This window comes from Castor canadensis, chromosome 2 (assembly GCF_047511655.1).
Source record: "Castor canadensis chromosome 2, mCasCan1.hap1v2, whole genome shotgun sequence".
Taxonomy (NCBI): Eukaryota; Metazoa; Chordata; class Mammalia; order Rodentia; family Castoridae; genus Castor; species Castor canadensis.
The window spans coordinates 98,344,100-98,370,594 of record NC_133387.1 but is presented as its reverse complement, the minus strand read 5'-3'; the positions used below and the strand labels follow the sequence as shown (position 1 = coordinate 98,370,594).

The 26,495-nt window shown below is 36.7% G+C and overlaps 1 protein-coding gene across 4 annotated transcripts in view; it reads right to left on the bottom strand.

Annotated features, from left to right (window-relative positions):
* Sugct (succinyl-CoA:glutarate-CoA transferase) overlaps positions 1–26,495 on the bottom strand; it is a 734,230-nt gene that overhangs the window by 667,856 nt on the left and 39,879 nt on the right. For all 4 annotated transcript variants that reach the window (XM_074065358.1, XM_074065360.1, XM_074065359.1 and 1 more), the window contains one exon: positions 23,610–23,730. In XM_074065358.1, the coding sequence (XP_073921459.1) occupies positions 23,610–23,730 (121 nt within the window). The remainder of the gene's footprint in view (positions 1–23,609; positions 23,731–26,495) is intronic.

Below are 26,495 nucleotides of genomic sequence, written 5' to 3'. Positions count from 1 at the left end.
CCAAGCTCCAGGGAACAAAAACCAAACCCTCCCAGAGGTCCCACTGAAGTCTTTTTTCTTTGTCTTGAAATTATAAATTCTGTAGAACTAGTTCTTTTGAAACTATGACCATCTGGCTGAAAGTTTTTTCATTAAAAATGATTATGGAATTGCACCAAAATGTTAAGAAGTTATCTCAACATGATAGCTTTACAACCCATAATTATTTACTTTTTTAAACTCTCCTATTTTCAAAGTTTTTTCAAAATGATCAGTTCTACTTTTGTGATTAATACAAGAATAGCAGATTTTTATTTAAAAATAAGTAACATAAATTCAAGTAGATAATGTAAACATCTTATTTATTCTACAATTATATCACTAGTAATAATAATTACAAGTATATTTCTAATATTAATATAAATGAAAACTGCCTTTTATTTATATACTTTTCGCTAAGAGCAAGACAAATATCAAGAGGAAATTCTACCGTATTCATCTATTTGATATCATCACAGATGGTGGAGACACTGACTCCAAGACCCTAAAATAATTGTTCTGTTACTGTATCTTCAATACGAAATATGACCTTCTCAATTCCTTTCTCATCATTTGAACTAAGTTAACATTAAGGGGAATTTACATTTTCTTTCAACAGTTCAAATGGAAAAGGAAGATGATATCAAAACATTTTGTGTTAGGGGAGTCAGCTAAGTCACAAGGTTTTCCTGTGACTGATCCAAAATTAAATAATTTAGAATTTACCATGCTAGAATAAGAAACTAAGGTGAGGCTGGCATTATTTCTTAGAAAATGAATACCTCTATATCTTCATGGAGTTGTTCTAAGAACAGAACAATTACCACATCATATTATTAAACCATTGTATGCAGAGCAGTTTCCATTGCAGTCCTAAGTTAAATGGCTTGGTAGAGTAATCAGACACTTTCAGATTTGTAACTTAGATTACATGGTGCTTCCTCCATTGTCACCCAGGGACTATCACTTGGCCTGCTGTTCTGATGGCCTGATAATACTTGGTAACAGACTTATCATGAAGTCATGAACCAATACCAACTTTCTTCCTGACAGTCAAGTTCCAAAGCCAGATTTTTGTTTTTAATTAATGCTAGCTTTGCACCAGATACAAACAAATTTCTGAAATACTCTGTATAAATCATTATAGTCAAATGGAATATCAGTCAAATGACTATGTATTCATCAAGAGTAGTTCTGGCTTCTGGATTAACATGGTAAAACAACCATTCCATCAAAATGCCTATACAGAAATATGATAAAGATTAAAACTGGCCAAGACAGTGGGGACTTAAAGGGAAGATAACATCACATACCATATTTAGTAGAGAACTTCTACTAGTGCATCACTGGTGCAAAGGATTAAGAAGCACATTCTTGAGTGATAAATCATATGAGTCCTATTCTAACTCAGAAGAATACAAGCTGCTTTCAAATGAATTGGAAAAAAGTATTTGTTTGGTTTTTTATATACTCCTATTCTAAGGAAAAGCACCCAGTGATTAGGGTAGACTCCCTTATCTTTAGCAGATTTTAATTAATTGATATTTTTTAGAATTTAGAATTGTAAGAAAAAAGTTGGATCAAAAGAATTGGAGGGAGTGCAGACAGGCATGGTGGCACCTACCTGTAATCCCACCAACTCAAGAGGCAGAGGTAGAATTTTGGTCTGAGGTCAGCCCATGAAAAAGCATGAGACCCTATCAAAAACAAACTAAAGAATCCCACATCAACTAAAAAATGAAAATCAAACAAACAAACCCTAAAGCAAAAAGTGGTAGAACATTCGAGCAAACCAAAAAGCAAGCAAAAGATCCAGAGTTCAAACCTCAGGACTGCCAAAAATAAATAAATAAATAAATAAACAACATCTCTTAATTTCTGCTTTAATATCTGCACAAGTTTGTTCAGTCATTTATTCATTAGCAGTGTTTTTTTGGGGGAGTGATATTTTGTTTGCTTATTTTTGCAGGGCTGGAGATCAAAACCAGGGCTTTGAGCATGCTAGGCAAGAGCTCAACCAATGAGCTACATCCCAGCCCAGATTTGGGGTTTTTGTTTTGTTTTGTCTGTTTAATGTTCATTTTGAACATCCAAACAACAAAGCATCGCCTCTACCATCATCACTGATGCACGTAGTGGCAGGAAGTACACTCATGAACAAGTAGCATGGACATGGCCTGGTTACTACCTCTGATAGTAAATTTTGATTGTCAACTTCATTGGATTGAGAAGTGGCTAGGACACCAACAAGTCACAGCTCCACATGTACCTGTGAGGGCATTTGCAGAGAGGATTTACTTAGGGGAGACTACCTACTCTGAATGTGGGTAGTACCATCCCATAGGCTGTGGCCCAGATGGAATAAAAGGAAAGGAGAAAACCAGCCATCTCTCTCTCTCTCTCTCTCTCTCTCTCTCTCTCTCTCTCTCTCTTTCTCTCTCTTTCTCTCTCTCTCTCTGTCTCTCTCTGTCTCTGTCTCGTTCTTTGTCCATGTTCACCATGAAGTGAGTAGTAAATACATGCTCCCACCACCAAGATACCAAGATATTCTGCCTCACCAGAAGCCCAAACCAACAGAGCCAAGGACTATTGTCTGAAACCTCTAAGACCAGGAGCAAAATAAATCCTTCCTCTGTCAGGAATTAAGTTGTCTTAAGGTTTTATAAGTTGTCTGTCAGGTATTACATCACAGCAATGACAAGTCTGACTAACTAGCACTTAAAGCAAGAAACCATAAATCCCAGTGCAGCAAACCCTGCTAAATTCAAATACAGAGTCTATGAACAATTTCACATCCAATATAGTATAATGGGAGTATAGGGAGTACCACCACCCAAGGGTACATTCATAAAGGAAAAGAACACTCTACCACAAAAATCCTCACAGGGGCCACGTACAGTGACTAGGATTACACCTATAATCCTAATTACTTGGGAGATGAGTATCAGGAGGATCACGATTCCAATGCAGAGGAAAAAGTTCACAAACCCCATCTCAACCAATAAAAAGCTGGTCATGGTGGAGCATACCTGTCATCCCAGCTACACAGGAAAAATAAATAGGAGGACTGTGGTCCAGACCAGCCTGCCCATAAGTGGCAAAATCCTACTCAAAAAATACCTAAAGCAAAAAGGGCTGAGGGCATGGCTCAAGTGGTAGAGAGCCTACCTAGCAAGAGCAGTGCAAAATCCTGAGTTCAAACCCCAGTACCACAAAAAAAAATCCTTATATGTGCCTCAAATCTCCTGACTGCCCTGTAATAACTTCTTTTCCTTTCTTACATGAAGAGGGTGCTAATAAATTATGGCACTTCTTGAGCAAGTTTAGCCAGCAATGTTCCTTCATGCTTTTTTGTAAGCTATTTGTGTATCTGCACCAAGAAAAAAATGAAAAAAAAAAAAGCCTACATATGAAAATTCTCATTTGTTTCTCAAAGCAAGTAAAGAAAGTAGAACAGGCTTTCCCTGTGAATGGGATCCATAAAGTAAATTTCACTTTCGTGCCATAATTTCTGTTCTATATAAGGTAAAGCAGTAGTTCAGATATGTTCTAAAGGTATGGGCTGTGGGATGCAGTCATCTACCTCTACTTAGTAACGGAGAAATGCCAATTCCAAAATCCAAGCCATTCATACTACAGAGGTACCAAACCCTGAAATTTTATTTTTATTTCATAAGAAAAAAATGATACAAGACTCATTGAGGTAGTCATCATTTGCTGACATCTTAAATGTTCTCCATTCACTGTAAATTCAAGAATGAGAAAAACAGAAAAAAAGAAAGAAAGGGAAGGATAGAGAAAGGGAGAAGGGAGGGAGGAAAGCAAGAGAACTTCTATGTGAAAAAGACATAGAAGCAAACCAGGCATGGTGGAACACCAGCTAACTCAGGAGGCAGAAATCAGGAGGATTATGATTCAAAGCCAGCCCATGCAAAAAGTTGGTGATACTCCATCTCAACAAAAAACCTTGGCATAGTGGCTCCTACCTGTAATCCTAGCTATGTGGAAGGATGCTAGCTATGTGATCCTCCTAGCTACATAGGAATATCAAGGTCTGAGGCTGGCCCCAGGCAAAACAATCCACAAGACCCTGTCTAAAAAACAAGGAAGGCAAAAATGGGCTGGCAGTGTGGCTCAAGTGGTAGAGTACCTGTCTAGCAAGTGTGAGGCCCTGAGTTCAAACCCCAGTACTGCCAAAAAAAGTAAGATAGAAAGACACAGAAGACAACCAAAGCCAATCAGTGGTCAAAACTGGAGAGATTTTAATAAGAAAATACATAACAATTGCATTGGAGTATAGACCAAAGGATAAAATAAATATACATGAGTCCATATTTATAAGTGACTGAATAAGCAAATGTGGAAGAGCAATTATGAATAACATGTAACTATTCCCCCCTCCAGGAGTTGGGAAGTATTTCTCCTTTACTTAAAAGTAGGCTGAGCTTGGTGATTTGCTTCACAAGACCATAGCATAGAAAGGGAAAAGTAGTGCAGTTGCAGTGGAGGAACTTGATGGATACCATGGTGACCAAGAGATGAAAGTCAGCATCATCACTGATGGTCATGATGTCATTCACTCCCTAACATGATACAGTGAGGAGGCTGCTTCACCTCTGCCACTGTATACAATTAAGTATACACACTTTCGCCAACTGTACCAAAGTAAAGCCAGAAAAATAAAAGAAAAAACTGAAGGTATCATTACAAGAGGTCAAGATCATTCATTATACTATGCAATTTTTCCATATCATTGGTTTTTTTGGTCACTTTTCTTACCAATTATTTTTTAAAAAGACAAAATCTTAAGCTGTAATTGTGAATTTATATGTTTCTTCTTCTTTTCTGGTTTTCTTTTTTTTTTTGGTGGGACTAGAGTTTGAAGTCAGGGCTTCACACTTTATATATTTCTTCTCCTAGTTTGATCAATTTTTATTTTCTGTATAATGAGGCTATATCATTTGGAGCCTATATAATTAGAATTGTCAAACTTCTGATGAATTCATCATTACGAATTTTTCACCACTATCCTGTGCCTAGATGAAGATGTTTATCTTTCTTCAGTTTGGATGGATTCTCCTCACTCCTAACAGTAATCCTCCATACACTCCATTTCTTCATCTGAAAGCTAGTTTCAGAGGATTCACTGCAGATTCCAACACCTTAGGTGATGGTTGTGCCACTGAATGAAAGATACCACAAAGCCCACTATAATTCATGCTATCGATGACATAAGAGACTATTGTTAAGTCATTGAGACTGGGGGCTTGCTCATTAGAGAAGCTAGCTTACCCTAACTAATGTAGGTTATTCATTCACTCATTCTTTATTCATTTCCTTATATTCCATATCTAATTCATCAGCAAATTCTGTCAATTCTAACTTTAAAATATATCCAGAATTCAGCCACTTCTCACCACATCCACCATCTTCCTGGTTCAAGGCACCATTAGCCTCTCACATACAGTGATGGCATACTGTCCTCACTGATCTCTTTGCCTAATTATTTCAAATCATGGGTCTGCTTATACTACCCCTTCACTCAAAAATCTTGTGTAGGTTTGCCATCTCACTGAGAGTAAAAGGCAAGGACCTTACAACTGCCCACAACATCCACGAGATCTGATCCCCAGCTACCCTTCTAATCGAATCTTCTGTTACCTCCTCCTCTTCCCTCACTCTGTTCCATATATACTGACCCCTCAATATTCCTTGAACAAGCCAAGCTCACTTCCACGTCAGGATCTTTGCCTTCCTAATCTCTGCTTAGAACACTCTTTTTCTAAATATGATTCTCATGAGTCTATAAAACTCACTCCTTCACTTCCTTCAGACACTTGCTCAAATGTCCCTTCACTTCCTAAACCCCTCAAGTCCCTGACAGTTTTCAAAAAAGAGGCTACCTGAGATAAGAAAGCTGGATACCCAAATGGCAGAAAAGATCAGACTCCCTGGCCTCAGACTCCCTGACCCATGCTAGACTATCACATAAGAAAGAAATGTCTATTGTATAAAGTCATTGGGATTAGGGGACTATTTGTTGTATCAGTTTTCCATATAAAGTTACAGAAATTTGTCATTGTTAAGGATTACAAGTGGACACTAGATTTAGAGAGCATCTAGTCAAGTTAGTTTCCTGTCTATAAGCTTGGCTTTTATTTTTAACATGTTAACAATTCAAATGCTACACTTGCCATTCACTAAAATTTTATATAATACACAATTTCTGAATTCAGGATGCATGTAAACAGATGTTCCATGACTTACAATGGTGTTACATTCTAATAAACCCATCATAAATTGAAAGCATGGTCAGTCAAAAATAGATCTAATATACCTAACCTACTTAAAATCACAGTTTAATGACACAGTATACTTCGGAGTATCAGTTGTTTGTCCTCATGATCATGTGGCTGGCCAGGAGCTGCAGCTCATTCCCATGGCCTGAATCCCAAGAGAATATCATACTATCATCTGAATATGCTAAACAGCTAACCCAGGAATAGGTCTAAATTCAAACTTGAATGTGTATCATTTTCAAACTACTGTAAAATCAAAAAAAGGGTAAATCAAATAAATCAGGCACCTTCAGTAGATCAAAGCTTTCTAACCTGCTCTTTCCTGAAAGCTGTCATCCAAATTCTCATCTTCTTTTAATTTAAAAATTCTTAGGCCTGGCGCTGTGGCTCATGTCTGTAATTCCAGGTACTAGAGAGAATCACAGTTTGAGGCCAGCCTGTGCAAAAAGTTAGTGACACACCTTCTCAACCAACAAACTAGGTGTTGTGGTACATGCCTGTCACTTTAGCTACATGGGAGACTATAGGTAGGATTGTGGCTCAAGCTGACTCCAGGCCAAACACAAGACTGTATTGGAAAAATAACTAAAGCAAAAACAAGGCTGGGTTGAGCACCTACTTAGCAAGTGCAAGGCCCTGAGTTCAAACTCCAGTACTGTATCACTTTGATAGATTCCATTTTCACTCTCACTTAACTCTAAAAATGATATTGTAGAGGAAGTGCCAGCTCCACTGTTCCCATTTTACATCCAGAAAACAGGTGACAAGAGATTAAATAACTTGAACAAAATTACACAAGCAATAAAACAGAACTTGAACTTCAACCCAGATCTGACTACTATTCTATAGTCTCATAAAATGGGGTTCCAGATACGACTAGTTATTACACAAGATACCTCAGTTACACAGCCCAATCCGAAACATACTTAATGATATAGTGTCACAATAAAATGATTATGAAATGATTTAGTTTTTAAATCTTATTAATTACATCTCACACTCACTAACAGCCTATAAAAAAAGCAGGGCAGATTTATTCACATTTTAGAGATGAAGGCTCAGACCAGTGTGATGACCCCCTGAATGTTACGAGGCACTATGATACAAGTCTCATAAATCCAAGCTGAGAGTTTTCAATTGTATGGCATATTTTCCATAACTTATAAGAACTGATACTGACATCGTAACTTTACTTATATGTAATTGGCCTATATGTATGTAATGAATGGCTCAAGTCCAAGTGACACTGAATATCATTTATGAGATAATAACATATTAAATGCTTAGCACAGAGTCTACCGCATAATAAGCACTCAATAAATACTAAGTATTACGTTATGTAGCCAAACCAAATGTAAATTTTTCCTGGTAACATTTCTTACTACTTCTGTAGTCATTTTCACTGCAGAGAATTGTTTCCATACTTGGGAATGTGGACACAGGAAGCAGACTCCTGACATTTTAGACTTTGGAAGCTCCAAAGGGCACAAATAAAGTGCCTTTTTTCTCTCCATCCCTGCCATAAGGCCTTCAGAGCGTGAATACCACATGTTTTAGAGCTGGGACCTGTGAACTTTTTCCAGAAAACAACAGATAGTGAACATTTCCTGCTTTGTGTATTGAGGTTTGGAGTCCCTTATAATCACTCAGCTCCATATTGCAACACAAAAGTAGCTATAAGCAATATGTTAAACAAATAACCATGACTGGGTTTCAACAATACTTTGCTTCAAAAACAGATAGGTGGTCACATTCGGCCCACTTGGGCCCTCCTAGGCCCTGTTCTAGGTAGCTGAATTCAAGAGCTGCAAGAAATCTAGAAAATGCTGGGAGTGTGGTGTGGGTGAGGCAGAGGCCTGAGAGGGAATTATATTTTGACATATAACTGTTCTACTCCTGTATGTCATGATCTGAGACTCTTCTATGCCTTATCTATCCTTTTCCTACTGTCTCCATCTGAGAAGTGTCTGGCCACATGGTGTATCGTTCTGTGTGTTCCACCTTAGCCTTGATTGTTTTATGTACTGCAGCACATAAAGTGGCCAGGATGGACCAAAAAGCTTGTATCCAGTAATCTCTACAGTTTCATGTATGTAATAAATGGCCCAAGCCCAAGTGACATATCAGATCTGAAATGACAGAGTAACTAGAGGGCAGAAGCATGAAGTATCCCATTCAAAGATGTAAACAATCCACAGAAACCCTGAAGACAAGACTGAACACTTTGTTGCTGATAACCGATCTTGTGAACCTTCAAATAATTACTGACAGGTAACAGATCTAAACAAAGAGCTGGGCACGGCACGATGGTACATTCCTATAATCCCAGCTACTCGGGAGGCAGAGATCCAGAGAATAGTAGTTGGAGATCAGCCCAGGCAAGAAAGTTAGAAAGATTTCCACCTCAACCTGTAAGCCAGGTATGATGGTATGTCTCTATAATCTAAGCTACATTGGAGGCATAGGTTGGAGGATCACTTCAAGACTGGCCCCAGGCAAAAATGCAAGACCCCACCTAAAAACTAACCAAAGCAAAGAGGTCTGATGGTGTGGCTTAAGTGGTAGAGTACTTTCCTAGCCAGTGTGAGGTTCAGAGTTCAATCCCCAGTACTGCCAAATGAAAAACTAAATGTATGGCTTAGAGGGATCATTCCAACCATATGCTGGGCTTAAAAGAGAACTGAGTGTGTGGGAGGCAAGGCCCTGAGATATTGTTGGATAAGAAGAACAGAAGATTCATAGCATGAGGACAATGCAAGATTAAGGTTCTGGATGTATCTAACTGAGATGAAGGCTGGTCCCATGCCACCATTTAATGACTTTCCTTAGAGAGCTGCAAGAAACATGACTGAAATTTCTGGTTGAACTACATAGGGAAATGTGCCCTCCTAAAAAACCTAGAACCAAAAAACATTATTTCTTAGACTGAAAATTTAAAACTAATTATAATATAGTGTAATTTCATTTCGAAGTTAAACCAGCAGTTGTCTCAGAATGCTCATGTTATGCCCATTTATCTTAACAGGCAAGTCTTCTCTTCAGTAGGTATTAGTTTAAATTCCATTTCCTCAATACTTAAAGAATTTCCAAGACAATGTTAGAAATGATAAATTATTTATAATAGAATGATAACATATGGTGACTAGCAATAAGATCTAATGATGTAAAATTAGTATATGAAATAGAATTCTGACCCAAAAACATGAGCTTTTGGTCAATATTTAGCAATAAGTAAATGACAACTATATACCCTACATTTTGTTAATTCTGTCAGATTGAAAAGAAAAGACAAAATCCTTGAAATAAACTGCATTTAGCTTAAAACCATAAGCATCAACTTATTCCTGAACAAGGAGAGTTCTCATGCTCAGTTCCTAGTCATCAATTATTTCAACTTGTAGACATATCCAACAGCTATGGAAACAACATTGTCTTGTGATCGTAACATAGCAACCTGAATTTCTTCTAGAGTATACCTTAGAGTTTACAGTTGTTCCTTTTTTCCACCTTGTAAAAATTGTGATAAAAGTATTCACAACATAAAATTTACCATTTAACCAATTTTAAGTATATAATACAGTAGCACTAAGTACACTCATACTGTAGTATTACCATCCCAACATTGATTTCCAAAATTTTTCATCTTGCAAAAGTTAAACTCTATACCTATTAAACAATAACTTCCTGTCCTCTCTTCCCCCAAATCCTGGCAACCTCCTTCTACTTTCTGTCTCTATGAATTCAACTGTACCTCATAGAAGTAAAGTCACATAGTACTTGTCTTCACATGACTGTCTCTTAATTCACTTACTATAAATGTCTTCAAGGTTAATCCATGTTCTAGCATGTATCTGATTTGCCTTCCTCTTAAGGCAGAATAACATTCCATTGTATGTACAAACACCACATTTTGTTTATTCTTTCACCTGTTGGTGGACACCTAGGTTGCTTCCCTATTTTAGCTATTGTGAATAATGCTGCTATGAACATGATATAAAAATCCTCATCACAACCCTGCTTTCTATTCTTTTACACATATACCTAGAAGTGGAATTGTGGGACCATATAGTAGTTTAAATCTTAATACTATTTTCCAAGTGACTATACCATTTTACATCCCCATCAATAGTGCACAAGAACTCCAGTTTTTGTTGTTTTGTTCTGTTTTGTTTTTTGTTTTTTGACACACAGCCTTGCTATGTTGCCCAGACTAGCCTCGAACTTCTGATCCTCCTGCATCAGCCTCCTCAGTGCTGGGATTACAGACCTGAAGCACCATGCTCAGCAAGGGTTCTAATTTCTCCACATCCTCACCATCTCTTATCATTTCCTGTTGTGTTTTGCTTTGTTGCAAGTGGAATGGAGTTTGAACTAGGGCCTTGTGTCTGCTAGATAGGCACTTTGCCACTTGTTTTGTTTTGTTTTATTTTGTTTTGTTTTGGATAGGAGCCATCCTAATAGCTATGAAGTCACATCTCATTGTTTTTATTTGTATCTCCCTAATAGCTTACGGTGTTGAGCATATTTTCTTTGCTTCCCAACCATCTAATGTCTTCTTTGGAGAAGTGTTTACAAAGAGTAAATGTCAGAGTTTACACAGCATTTAGCTCATGAATGCTAATTATTTGGAGAAGTGTTTAATTCAAGTCCATTGGCCATTTTTAACTGTGTTGTTAGATTCATCTTTCCTATATCCAAATATGTTTTCCAGTTTTTTAACTTTGTTATTTTTCACTTGATGAACTTTTGTGGGTTTTATGTTCTTTATAAACCAAATTCCACTGGTTTCACAATTTGGTATTCTATCAATATTCCTCATCTCTCAGGGTTCATGACTCTTACTCCATATACTTTTGACCTTTGTGACTAAATATACTATGGGTCAAATAAAGGGCTGAAAGTTGTAGTATTGCACCAATGTTGTCCTGGAAAACCACTCAAACAATGGAAAAAAATCATTAGTGTTCATGAAATAAATGCTATCTAAACTTTAACATTTATTCTTTATCCTTTTAAGTATAAAATTTCTACTTATCTAACATTGCTTCTTCTTTAAATTTATGGATTTTTCCCCCTGGGCCTATTACCATAAGGGGAAATAATTTAGTTCTGATGACAGGGTTTTTGGATGGTGGCTAAGTCTTGGCAAGTTTATCTGGCACAATCTATGAAGCATTAAATTTGTGAAGTTTTGAAATAACTACTGATTTGACATTAACTAACATTGTTATCTTTTCCCCTCTGGCTGGTCCCTAGTCCCTAAGAGATTCTTTAAATTGAGAACTATTATATCTACATATCAGAAGTTAGAGATTCACTAAATGTAAATCCAACTGATTCTGGTGGGTAAAGAGACATACTAGAATTATGCCATATTTTCAGACCTAGGCTATCTCTTTGCATCTAGAATTTTAAAGTATGTAGAAAAACAGCTCAAGCTCTCACTAAATCTTGGATTTGTCTTTTATCAATTGATAGTATAAGAAAAATAAAAATATCTGGGAATTAGAATAGGTTACACATGCATTTATATGCAAAATTGTGTCATGAGATGTTATACACTTATATACCTATAATACACTCAGCAGGTCTTTTAAGTAAATAATTTTGTCTTTTTTAACAAAATGAAGAAGGCTCTTTTTTTGTTGTTTTTTGGCGGGACTGAAGGTTTGAACTCAGTACTCTGTGCTTGCAAAGCGGCACCCTACCACTTGAGCCACATCACTAGTCCATTTTGTTCCAGTTATGGGGAAATGGGATCTCTCAAATTATTGTCTGGCTGGCCTCCAACCAAAATCCTCCTGGTCTCAGCCTCCCAAGTAACTAGAATTAACAAGTATGAGCCACTGGTATCCAGCTGGAGAATCCTTTAATCCATGTCCCATGTTCCAGTCCAGTAGATTTTCTTAATCCTACAGTTTTATAAAGAGTTACTAAGGAAACCTATCATAATATCTGGTTGGAACTCAGTATCTTTGAAGTGGAATTTACTATTGGGAAATAATATTTATTTTGAAATGAGGTACCTGGATGTTATCCTGAAAAGGATTTAAATAGTTAAAGGTCTATGTGAAATTAGTCAAAATGTTTTTACCATATTAAAATATTATTCTTTCATACTTAAAAACTATGAAGAAAGAAATCTCAGGCTCACTCTACTTAACATTACTTTTGTTTAAGTCCTCCTTCCCTTCCCAGTTTATTACAATACCCTTTTTGTCCACATTTCTCCACAGCTGCCCAATTTTCATCAAACCTAAATATAAAAATACAATTTTCCCTGAGTCTTTAGGTCCTCACCTAGGATCTATAAAACTCTGCTTAGCAAACTTGTTATGCATTTTTTTTTTGCTAACCTGTCTTTTGTTAGAAAAGTATAGACCATGGACTGTATGATAGGTGACAAAAAGATATTAGGTCTTTTTCTCCTTACACACACTCAAAGGAAAAAAAACAGGAGTGTGTGAAGAAAAGATTTTGGCAAGAACTTGTAGAAATTAAAGGGTGATGCTACTGTTTACTCCCTGAAAAACATTTCTTTACCAAAAGCTAATCTAAAGAACGTTCAGGCTGGGGGTGTAGCTCCGTGGTACAGCATTTGCCCTATATGTGCAAGGCCTTGTGTTTCATCCTCAGCATCACACACACACAAAAAAAATATTCAAACAGGAATGGTTGTCTGTTTTAGCTGAGGCTTCAAATGCAAAAAGAATGCCCTGCATGCCAGAACACCTCGTGGGACATGCTAAAAGATTACAAAACCACATTTGCTGCCCTTAGCTAATCACCCATTGAAGAGTACTCAAGAAACAGGGGAAAAGTAAACAAGAACTTTAGCACAGATTTCCTGGAAAAAAGTTGTTGGTGCCATGTGTTACATCTTGACATAGGGGAAGGGCAAGCTGGTTCCCCCTTACCTCAAGCTACACACAGGAAACTTCAAACACAGCACCAGAAGAGACATTAGCCTGTGTTCTGGGAATTAGGAATTACCTAAGCACTTGGCATGCACCTAAAATAAAACTAAAGGCAATGAGATACGGTTACTTCAGCTAAAGGCAGCAGAACTAGAGTTGGGAATAAAATTGTACTCCCGCAAAGGAGTAGACAAAGAATGAAGGCGGATTCCCTGCTAGCTAAGTGGACCATCAGGACAACAGAACTAGTTTATCTTAAAAGGAATTCTACCAATGAGAACTGCTTACAGCACATGGTGATCCTAACAGTACACTTTGTGTATAGACATAAAAAAAAAGCAAGGGACAGAACACAAGAGCTGCAGTCTGAGGCCTCTGGGAGGAGCTTGCAAAGACTCCCATTAAACAAGAGAGCCACTAGCTGAGCTTCGAGCACACAGCAGCCTCGGGCCACAGTAGGTACCTCAGCCCTGGTAATGGCCCTTTTGTATCCTTTCATTCACTTCTTCTCTCTGTGGTTGCCTGGATCTGAAGGAATCACAAACAACAACTAGCAAAAGGGAAGAGATGAGTCATGGAAGAGGAAAGAAAAATCACACCGGCACACACACACACATACACATATACATGCACACACTCACATACACATTTCAAATTTCCAAGAAAACAGGTCCAAGCTAGAGAAAAGGAGAAGTCAGAAATTGGATAAATTTGAAGTTTTGACAATAGATTGGACTGGACTTTTTAATATTCTAAATGAAATAACCAGAAAAAGATCATATAGGATTTGCCTGGGGTTTTATCTATTAGCAAGGAAAATGAGCCAACAGTGCTGGTTTCCAGAAGTAGGGTGGGAGAGAAGACTATGTATGCTTATGACATGTATATGTGTATGAGTAAAACTAAATATTGATGATAAAGAGGTTATTTTATCATTTGGGACAAAATGAAGTCATAAAGTCACTTTCTGAAATCAGTTCATACCTACAGGTAAAATATAATCTCAGTCCTTTGGTTAGGGGCTATGTTTTGATACTTTGTAGTTATTTAATAAGTTTCTCTTCCCCTGCAGAGACAGTGTCATCATTTGTTTAAATAGTGAGTTTGGTATGAAATGTAAATATATCAAACCATACTTCTGTTAGAGATTACTCACTATGAAGTTGGACAGAGACCACAACATTCTGAAATTCTGAGGAAAAATATTTCCTGATACAAAAGAGGCAACAGAGACACTCATAATTTATACCAGTACTTGCCTATCATTTTGACCATAAGGGGTCCTTTTAATGTCAAATACTGCCATATTCTGCCTGGTGAGGTAGTGGATACCTATAATCCTGGCTCTCAGGTGGAAGAGGCAGGATATGGAGTTAAAGGTGAGCACAGACTATATATTGGATCCTATCTCAAAAAAAAAGAAAAATCTGTTATGTCCATATTAATTATTTATTCAATGTAGAAATGATGCTTAATGCCATGTGAATATCATCAGATGAGCCAAACTGGCCCACTGTTATTATTATTACTAATATTATGTTGAAATGAGATTTCACTTTGTTGCCCAGGACTCAAGGAATCCTCCAACCTTAGTCTCCTGAGTGCTGGGACCACCTGTGTTAACCAACATGCCCAGCTTAGACTACTGTTTTTAGAACTTTTAAAAACAAAGAGAAACCTTGTCTACTGATATTCCATTAGCCTACTTCTGATTCTTTTTCTTCTTTTTTCCCCTATTTCATTATCCTTCCTTCCTTCATCTTTTCCTTTCTATTCCTCTAGACTTACTCTTCTCCTTTTCAAAATTTCTGTGGATTAGCAGAACAGGCAGACTTTTACATCTATAATTTTTAGACGATGTAGAGTGGGGTATAACTCACAAGAAGAGCACTTGCCTACCATGTGTAAGGCCTTGGATTTGATTCCCAGCACCACTAAATTAGTTAATTAATTAACAATTAATATAATAAATTAATTTAATGAAATAAAGGATGTAGTTATGTGGGAATACCCAGAAAATGATAAGACTATGTGTATGTGTATATGTGTGTGTGTGTATATATATATATATATATATATATATATATACACACATATGTAGAAAGACTAACTTATCCATAGGAATCCAGCTGTGGCAGTGTTTTGTTTTGTATCCTTGTTGCCATCATATGAATGTGTAATGCTGTAGCTAGACTACTTGCCACATGCATTTGGGTTCATCATTCTCTGTGATTGACCCTGAAACACTATGGTGGCCTTTAATAGTCTAAAGAAATTTTATCTTTACAGCTATTTTCTGAAACATGAATTTCATTTCAATATCCAATGTTTATAATGAGATGACTCAACCAGGGATGGAATCTTTCTTCTTTAAAAGACTAAGATCCTTGTCCAAACCCCTTCCTGCCTTCATGGCCCCTGCACACCTCTGCAGTGTCTTCTTAGATATCCTGCTCTCAATTCTGGTATTCTACAAAGATTGGCTTTCCCTTGGGTGTTTAAAGGTATCTGGACCTTTCTTCTCTTCAGGGCTTTGCACATTGTATTCTCTCTGACTGAATTGCTTCTCCCCTGCCTCATTACATGGCTGACTCCTCATCCTTAAGGTGTGTTAAATGCTTTAACTCTCCAGAAAGGCTTCCCTAATCATCCCATTTACAGCATGCATGTCCTCTTTGATTAAGCTCTACCACAGCACTGTTTGTTTTTTAATAACAGAACAATTTGTTAATATGTGACATATCTTAATTTTTAACCTTTTTATAGAATATCTCTAACACTAGGCTATAAGCTCCTTAAAGGCAGGAACCATGTCCGCAAAGTTTGCCCTGAACACTCAATACAGCCAGGAACATACAGAAACTCAAGAAATACTAGTTTGGAGGTAGGAAGGAGATGAAGGAGAAGAAAGAAGGAAATAAGGAAATATTTGGGGAATTCTGAATCTTTTATTGTTGTTATTTCAACTGCAAAATACAGAATAACATATATGTACCAGTTAGCTTATTTTGCAAATACATTTTGCGTTGACAGCAAAATGATGTTTTCAGAAGACTTTGGTTCTTGTGTTTCAGCATGGAAGAATCCAAGCAGAATGCGTGGGTGTAAGTGGGATTTATTAAAAGTTAGGAAAGGGAAATACAAAGGGGGCATTCTGGGCCCAGGTGGAGTCCACCAGCAGAGAGAGCATGCTTTTCTTTTTCAAGTGCTGAACCCATGGGAGGTCAGGCCCAGGAGGTTCCCACCCAATAATGAATGAGTGGGGAGGGGCATGGGCAGTTCCCAGCCAGGTGAGGGTGGTCTCTGCTATCCCCAGGCAACCTACATGAGCCCCAAACTTTGCCTGCCTCACAGGCTCTGAAATTCAGTATTTTTCATTATCATGTATATCTATATTTTAATAATATATAAGTAGATTCCTAAAAATATACATAATATATATAAATGGTGCCATTCTATATGTCATCTTTTGCAACTTATTTCTTCACTTTTATTTCTGAACCTTAGAAAGTTCAGGAAACTTTCATTTTCTACAGGTATGTACCTAGAAATAAAGCTGTAGACTATAGGGTAGACTCATATACAATTTCACAAGAGCTTGCCAGATGGCTTTCCACCATGGATATACCAATTTATAGTCCTACCAGAAATGTTCAAGAATTCCCTTGCTTTAGGGAGATATGAGGATAGGTAAGACACCTAAAAAATTAGTTGGCATTTGTTGCCCTCAACACAAAGAAACTAAAGCAGATACCTTAAAAGCAACTGAGGCCAATAGGAGATGGGGACCAGGAACTAGTGAAAAGGTTAGATCAAGAAAAATTAACCTAGAAGGTAACACACATGCACAGGAAATTAATGTGAATTCCCTGTACAGCTATCCTTATCTCAACTAGCAAAAACCCTTGGTCCTTCCTATTATTGCTTATACTATCTCTTCAACAAAATTAGAGATAAGGGCAAAATAGTTTCTGCCAGGTATCGAGGGGGTGGGGGGGAGTGGGAGGAGACAGGGTGGGTGGTAAGGGAGAGGGTGGGGGGAGGGGGGAGAAATGACCCAAGCATTGTATGCACATATGAATAATAATAAAATAAAAATAAATAAAAAATAAAAAGAATTCCCTTGCTTTGTTCATACTTTGTACTGTCAAGACTTTTAAATGTCTGTCAAATTCATGGGTATGATACGGAATACTATTTTTCTTTTGATTTAAACACTACTAAGACTAAGTAACTTATTTACTTATTTAAAGTTTCCTTTTTGGAGCTTGCTCATTTTTCTGTTGAACTATTTTTATTTTTTCTATTTGATTTGAGGGAATTTTTGTATTCTGGATATTAATCTTTTACCAGTTTTCTTCCAAGAGCCTGTTACTAGTCTTCTTTCTTTTTTGTGGTACCTTATGAGATACAAAAGTTTTTAATTTTAACAAGCAGTCAAGTTTATCAGTCTTTTCCTTTGTAGTATGTACTTTTTGTGTATGAATAAAATTCTTTTCTATCTTAAGGTCATGAAGATATTCTCTTACAATGTTTTCTAAAAGTTTTAAAACTTCACTTTTTATTTGGGGCTTAAATCTATCTGGAACATTATTTTAGTGTCTAGAATAAGCTAGAAATTTGATTTTTATCTTTCTCCATAAGAACAATCAATTGTTCTACTATTGTTTTCTACAAAATCCATTCTTTAATAATTAACAGAGCGAATCTACCATGTTCTTCTTAAAATTTGTCTTGGCTATTCTTGTCCCTTTGTTCTAACATATGCTATTCTTTTGTTTCATAAGAAGTAGGGCTCCCAAGCCTTTTCTATTTACAACTAAAGAGTGAGTCAAATTCTCTTGAATATTCTCTCTGAATTGAGTCCTCATGAAGCTCTATCCTCAAGAGGAATACTGCCTTTTTTCCATACAAGGACAAAGATTAAGATGAGTCCATTGAGGAATTCACACAAATCAAAATGGCATTTTCTAAACCTCTTTCCTTAAAAAAAAAAAAATCAGGAAATTTGATTAAAGGACATACACAATGTTCCCACCACAACTTAATCTAGTCAACAATAAGATGTAATGTTTATCCTTCCAGAAGGGAAGAGAAATAATGTGAACGACAAAAAGAAATATTTTTAAGGGTGGTGCTAAATTATTATAACTAATAACATGCCCAAATGGCACAAATGAAAAAAGTACAACTTAAAGGTAAACTGTTAGGGGAAGTACAATTGTTTCTCTAAAACTACAGAGCAGTATGGAATGGTTGCTTTAAAAAAAAAAAAAAAAAGCCTTCTTAAAAAATATAAATTTGTCCCTTTTAGAGTTTCTCTCTACCCAGTGGTTCACAAAGAACTTTGTTGAATTCTCAAAAAGTTGATTCCTAGTGAATGATAGCCTTTTAAACACTGCCCCCTAATGTACATACTAAGTTTGCTCTGAAATGATAAGGGCCATTCTAATAAAAACAATCATGTCCTTCCTTTCTTGAGGTCAGTTTAGCATTTTTGTCCAGCAGACCAGATTTCATAGACTGAGGCAATTTCAACCACACAACAGTCAGGGTACATTAAAGTAAATCTGCCAGTCATTATAACTTTACTCTCATTAGTAGTAAGGCCAACATGTAAGTGAGAACAGATGATTTGGGCTTGGACAGCACTGACAACATAGCTATACCAGAGGGAAACATCAGGAAATTCTAGAATCCCAATCACATGTGCAACTTTAGACTGATAAAATCAGCCTTACCAAAAAATTAAAAAATAAACATTGATTAACAAGAATACCAAACTTCTACAAAAGAGATGAACCTTGCTTTATAGCCACACAAACTTATGACTCATAATGACTTTTGCTTCTAAAAGAATCTGTTGAAATTTAGAATTCCTGACTAGCAAATCTGTTCATGACTTCCACCACTGTAAATATGATTAACAACAAATGAAAGAGAATGACAAAAATAATTCTCAAGTAGAGCTGTTCAATGTCCTATAATCACAAAATCCATGTCAGCACTTAAAAATGACATGTCTAAGTATGGAAAGCCTTGGGTCACTTAATATTGTCAAGAAGCCTGAGTTTTAAATCTATCTGCTATTAAAAAGCAGATGACCTTAGGTTCCTTGGCCATTCTGGACCTGTTTCCTTATCAAAAAACAAAGGAGGATAAACTTTACAAATGTTATTCTAAAAGACTGTCAGGAGATGGAGATGGAAAGAATTATAGAATAACAAGAGGTATTTTTTCAGACATGCCTCTGCCCATATCTCCTTAGTCCCCCTTACCACTGAAAATCATATGACTCGTCCATTCTCCCTTTAGCTAAGAACTTTCTCCAAGGCTCTTTTTTTTTTTTTTTTTTGGTGGCACTGGCTTTTGAACTCAGGGAGTTCGCTTGTTAGCCAGAGTACGCTTGTTAGCCAGGTACTCTTACCGCTTGAACCACTCCACCAGCCCTCTCCAAGGGTCTTTGCTACACTGAAATATAGAATTTGAGAACTAGAAGAAACTTCAAGATTCTCTAATCATAAGTTCAGGCACAGAAGAAATTTTTACCCTAAACATAGTTAGGTATAAGTATGAACCAATGGGGAGTGTGATATCTCCTAAGTGGATTACAATTTGGATGATAAAATAAAATGCATTCTTATTTTCAATCTCATAAGTATAAATAGGAATATTGTTTTTGCTTTAATTTACATTTGTCTAAAGGCTACTGAGACTGAATAGAAAATATTTCATCATCCATTTTTATTTGAATTATTTATACATTTATACATATATGTTTACATTGTTTGGGCCATATCTCCCCCCTTCTCCCCACCCCCCTCCCCTTCTATCCCCTCCGCCCTCGCTTCTAGGCAGAACCTGTTCTGCCCTCTTCTCCAATTTTGTTGAAAACATAAGCAATAAGAAGAAAGACAGCATTTTTGCTAGCTTGAGATAAAGATAGCTATACAGAGAGATTCCTAGCATTGCTTCCATGCACATGTATATTACAACCTGAATTGGTTCATCTCTACAAGACCTCTTTATTACTTCCCAGTCACCTTCCCATAGTGCCCTCTGCCAGTTTAAGATTACTTTATTTGTTCCTCTACAGTGGTCATCATCCATTTATACTGGGCTTGGCCATGTGGCTCACTTCCACCAAAGGAATGTTGGCAGATGTGATTTGAGCAGAGGCCTAAAATGTACTTTTTGGGATTGGGCTCACTTGTGTGCCTAACTTTCACTGTGAGGAAAGCATGCATTTGGTAGCTGCTGGCCTAAGAAGGATAAGACACATGCAAAGTAGACTAGACACCCCAACCCACAAATTGGAGCTAAACTAACCAGTCTGCATCAGCTAATCTCAGCTGACCACAGACATAAAAAAGAAAAATAAATACTTACTTTCAAGATATTACATTTGTGGTCATAGGGTAATTTAGAACATAATTTATCTATATTGATATTTTAGAACTCAATATTATCACTGGATCTTGAGATCCTAAGGAAAAACCTCTCCCAATCTCTGCCACACATGTAAATATTAATATTCAAACACAAAAATAAAATGTGATTACAGATCTATAAGATTGCATATCTAAAAAAAATCTAGTGACAAAGAGTCATCTACCATGTATAGAACCTGTCTCCCAACCCAGCTCAGTAAAGAAGTTAATGATATTATAGCTCTTCATCCTATCTAAAACAATAGCAAATACTGTACTACAGATTATTTTATATGAAGATATTTACATAAAGGTAATTACACTGTGAAAAGCAAAATCATAATATCTCAATTAACCTAGCTACACAAAAGTAGGCATGTTTTATTATGTTATTAATAATAAATATTGTTAAACAGTATATATTTTGTGATTTTTTTTATATAAAACAAGATTTTCAGATATCTATTTGAAGTTTACTGAAACTTAAGGAATAAATGTTTTGCTTAGCAATAATACTTTTAAATACACTATTTCCTCTCCCTGCCTTAAGAAAAGACATAAGGTTCAGTGACCTATGAAAATAACTGAATATTCACTTCATGGCACAAGCTCTTTTCATACATTAAAGCACAGATCATTGTAGGGTGGTATGAAAAAACTATAGAAAAAAGTAACAAATTAGGCCAACTGCACACTCAGCCCAGGTCATCCTCTTGAAGTTTCCTAGGAAAATGTAAGCATAATCTTTACCACTTACCCTTATCTATGAAAAATGGAATTTAGACAAAGTATTTAAAACCTTTTAGTCAAGTTCCGATTGCTCATTCATTGATTTAAAAGACTACTGTTCCTACCACATGCTCTGTACTATGGGTAGAACTGGGAATAGAACAAGAGCTTGAAGAAGAGTAGGAGAAATAGGCAAGAAAAGATGCAAATGCACAATGTGGATGAGAACTCCCAACCCAATCTTCAGGGACCAAGAAGGTCTGAATGGATACAATGACACTCAAGCTGAGACCTAAAAGAAAATGAAAGAGTAAATAGATGGTGGAAAAACAGTATTCCAAGTAATGAGAGCAGCATGTGCAGCAGCTATGGAGAGGAAGAAGGAGAGGGAGAGAGAGAGAGTAGCAAATTTAGAATTTAAGTAAATATATTCTTCATGTCTTTCTGCTTAAACAGTTTATGCTTTTAAGTTAAAACTGTCTAGGAAAATAAACAATTTCTGTACTTGGCTTCCAGAAGGGTCTCACACTTCACTGACATTCCTTTTTAATCTGGGCCCTAGTTATCATCTAGTCATTGGAGTGCACCTGGCTCAACCCCATGGACTCTCCTTTTTCTACCTATACTCACTCTCAAATGATCTCACCTAACCTTTGTGTTTGATCAAGCTATTAAATTTTCCATCTCCTCTGAACTCTTGACTCTTAGTTCTAATCGGTTTCTCTACCTCTGCCCTTGAATATCTAATTGACATCTTAAGCAAGACTTGTCCAAAACCTGACTCCTGACATTTTCCCTAAAAAAAATCTTTTTTTCAGTGTTTCTCGTCTCAATAAATAGTAATTCTAATCTACTAACTGTGCAGGCCAAAATTTTAGCATCAACTGCACTCCTTCTCTGATGGTCATCTGTAATCTGTCTGTAGACCCTACCCACTTTGTCATGAAACATTATCTATCACCCTTCAACTGCCTATTCCACTGCTACTCTATTTGCAGCCACAATCATTTCTATCCTGGAATATTTCTACTGCTTGGTAATTGTGCTTCTACTTCTGCCTTGGTCCTCTACAGTCCATTGAAAGCCCAGTAGCTAGAGAGATCCTTTAAAAAATATATCAGATCATATCATTCTGCTCCAAATCCTCCATTAGCTTACAGTCTTACTCAGAGCAAAAGATGGATTCCTTAAAAGTCACCCTGAGGACTTTTATGGTAACCAGCATCTCTGATTTTTTTCCTGCTATTCTGCCCAGTATAACTCACTCTCCTGTGTTATGCTCACTAAGCTTTAGCCATACTGGCAGCAGTGGTACTCAACCATGCCTTACACATTCTTGCCTCAGGTCCTTTGTATTAAGTGTTCATCCTTCTGAAGCCCTCTTTGCCTATATCTGTATGACTTACTCTTTTACCTCATTCAAGACTTCTCTCACTTCCCAGTATAAAATAGCTTTTCCTTTCTCTGCTTTATTTTTCTCTTTAGTCCCTATCTCTGCCAGATTGATATACTTAAAATATAAATCTCTTAGTGTACACAAGTGTGCTTTATTTACTCCTGCAATTAGAACTGTAGTATACTGCCTAGCAAATGAAAGGCCTACAGTACACATGTGATGGATGAATGAATAGAAACTGAAAATAAATTTTTCTGACAAAACTATTAATATAATTTTTTATTTTAAGAGTTATTTTTCTATATTGTATCCCTAATTAATAGGTAAGTATTTATAAAATACACAAAACTAAGTAACACTATAACATTTTTCCCTGATAACCTAAAGATACAAACACACACAAGGGGTTCACTTGGCAAGGGCTGAACAATTGGCAGCCCTTACAGCGCTCTTTTCTTTCCTTTGTGTTGGCACTTCTTAAGCTATTGAGGGAGTATGTTGAGTTTCTATGTTGTCTTAAAGCCAGTTAATACTTCACCTCTAAATCACCTATATTAATTCATAACAGTATTTTGTGAACATTTATAAAACATCAATATAGAAAACTGGCAAAACTATAGACAGACAAATCAAAGAAGAAATATTAATTTGTGAAAATGTTCATTTAGGTTAATGTTCCTTAATAGTTAGCAGTCTTAATGGCTTGAGAAGGAAAGCAGAATCACCTCGAGAAGAACACTGCCAGAAGCTTTCTTAGAGAAGCAAGAAAAATACAGAAATTGGAAACACAGGCATTGATGAGGTTGTGAAGCTGAAATACCTGTGATGGAGCAGTAGATGATGTGAGGAGCGATCTTTTCTATATCTTCATATCCCAGTCCCATCTCAGACAGTTTGCCAGGGACATAGTTTTCCACAAATACATCACAAACAGCTGCAAGCTGAAGGAAGAGGTACAGATGAATCAGACTTCTTAAGGGACTTTCAAACTTTCAACAACTTTTCCCACATGGTAGAGTTTAATTTCAATAAACACAATGATCCCTATTTTGTCACATTCCAGAAAAAAAAATCACAGGAAGATGAAGTAAATTTAGATAAACATAATCAACTGCTTGAAGTATAATTGTTAATAAAATAATGGCTATTAATTTTTTTTATAAATACATAGTATTAAATAGAGTCTGCTTCCTTCAAGAAATATTTAGGCAGCAAGGGCCTGTAATCCTAGCTACTCAGGAGGCAGAGATCAGGATTGAGGTTTGAAGCCAGACCAGGCAAATAGTTCTCAAGACTCTATCTTGAAAAAACCCACCACAAAAAAAGGGCTGGTGGAGTAGCTCAAGGTATAGGCCTGAGTTCAAGCTCCAGCACCACAAAAAAAAAAATTAATCTATATAGTCCATCCAAATATTTTCTCAGAATAAAGGTAGAAAAACAGAATATAAGTATGTAAAATACAAAAAAAAATCTTCTGAGACCTTTAAAAACTAAATACAATGTCCTCACTACTCTGCACGCCTATTATATACTATTCCTCATCATAAATGCAGCTCATAGATGTAACAGGATCCATACTCTTCAGATGCTTTCCTTCCAAAGAGTTTTCTTCCAAAGTATTGTTTATAATTTTATTTTGCTTTGGTTTTTGGCAGTACTGGGATTTGAACTCAGGGCATCATGCTAGCTAGGCAGGCACTCTAACCCTCGAGCCATTGCACCAGCCCTGTTTTGTGTTGGGTATTTTCGAGATAGGATCTCACAAACTGTTTGCCCAGGCTGGCTATGAGCTGTGATCCTGATGATATCTGCCTCCTGATTATAGGCATGAGCCACCAGCACCTGGAAGTTATAAATGTCTTTAATGAACCATTGTGTTGATTTTTGTTTTATTTTCCAAACTCTTACAGGATGGCTCTGGAAACAGTTTCTGTCAAAAACAGGACCCAGATTTTGATTCCTAGATCACTACTACAGAAATTAGGAGACAATGAACCATTATACACTTTAATCTCAGGGGTTATTTTTTCTTTCAAAATCTCAATTGTGATGCACACCTTTATAAATTGTTTTTAAAGTCATCACAATAATTGTATTGGGCCACATAGAGAAATTTGTTACAGTAATTATAGAATGCATGCAGGTGCCTAAAAACTATTCAATAAAATTTGGGGGGTGGGGCAAGCAATACGCTCAGTGGTAGAGTACCTGCCTTGCATACACAAAGCCCTGGGTTCAATCTCCAGCAATGCAAATAAATAAATTCACAAATACATTAATTAATAAAAATTATTGCCATATTGACATATATAGAGATATATTCACACACATACAAACAGAATAAGTAGCACTCAGGAGTGGACAAAATGTTTTTATCAAGTGTCAAATCATAAATATTTTAGTCTTTTCAGGCCACCTACATTCTGTCACGCATTAACAGTCTTTAAAAATGTAAAATTCAATTTTGTAGAGTTCATGGGTCCTTCAGAAGCAAGTCTGATTTGACTCACATAGTTTTCCAATTTCTGCAAAGTCTGAATCAATATAAACTTTACATGTAAATAAATTTAATGTAAATAAATGAAGCACATATATGGAATTGTCTCACTTAACTAAATTGGGGTGGGGGGGTGAATCTTACAGACACTTCAAGAAAAGAAGCTGTCATCCTCCGGAGCTCTTGAAACAGAGGCACTAGAACCCAGATGACCACCTCTCAGGAGAGGGGTAATAAATAAATTAAGAAATAGGACAAGGCCCTGGTTCAGTCCCCATCACCATATAAAAACAAAAACAAACCAAAAAAGGGGTTATTTACCTCACAATTTTAGAGGTTCAATGGCATAACACCAGTATCAGCGCAGATCTGAAGAAGATTTTATGGTCTTTCAGAAATATGTGCAAAAGGGATCACATGGTGAAGCAGGAAGCCAGGGAGCAGGGATGGGGTGAGGCTTGCTCTACTGAGACCTGAGATCCTTAATCTCTTCTGAGGACAGCGTACCCCAATCACCTTCCACTAGACTACATCTCAAAGGTTCTACCATCTCCCAAAATCACCATACTGAGGAACAAGCTTCCAAAACATAAACACTTTGGAGACACACTCAGACCATACCCAAATGATAGCAGACAAAGAGAAGGTTACACGTATGCAGCTCCACTCTCAAGCCATATAAGCATCCTTTCCAAAGTTCAGATGCCAATTAACAATGGAGCTGCCTCTCACATGGACAACTCCATGCATCACACTCCAAGAGTGAGCCTTAACAGAGACACATTTGTTTATTGTGGCTTCTGTTTTGGTCATCTGTCTGTTACCTCTGATCTGCATGGTACATGATATAGTTAGTACCTTATTTATGTAAACGTCATTAAATAAATTGTTTTTAGTTTAAAAACCCTGTGGGGGATTCTTCAAAAAGTTAAACATAGAATTATCATGTGACCCAGAATACCACTCCTAGGAATATACTGTTTTTAAACAGCTGGGCATGGTGGTACATGTTTATAATCCAAGCACTCAAGGACAGGAGGCAGAAGGCTCAGGAGTTTAATGGCAGACTGAGCTGCATAGCAAGAGCCGGTCTTAAAAAAAGCAGAAACAGAGTCTCAAGGGAATGTAGCGAGGTGATAGAGCACTTGCCAAGCATGCACAAGGCCCTGGGTTTGATACTCAGCACCACAAGAAAATAGACTCAGATTC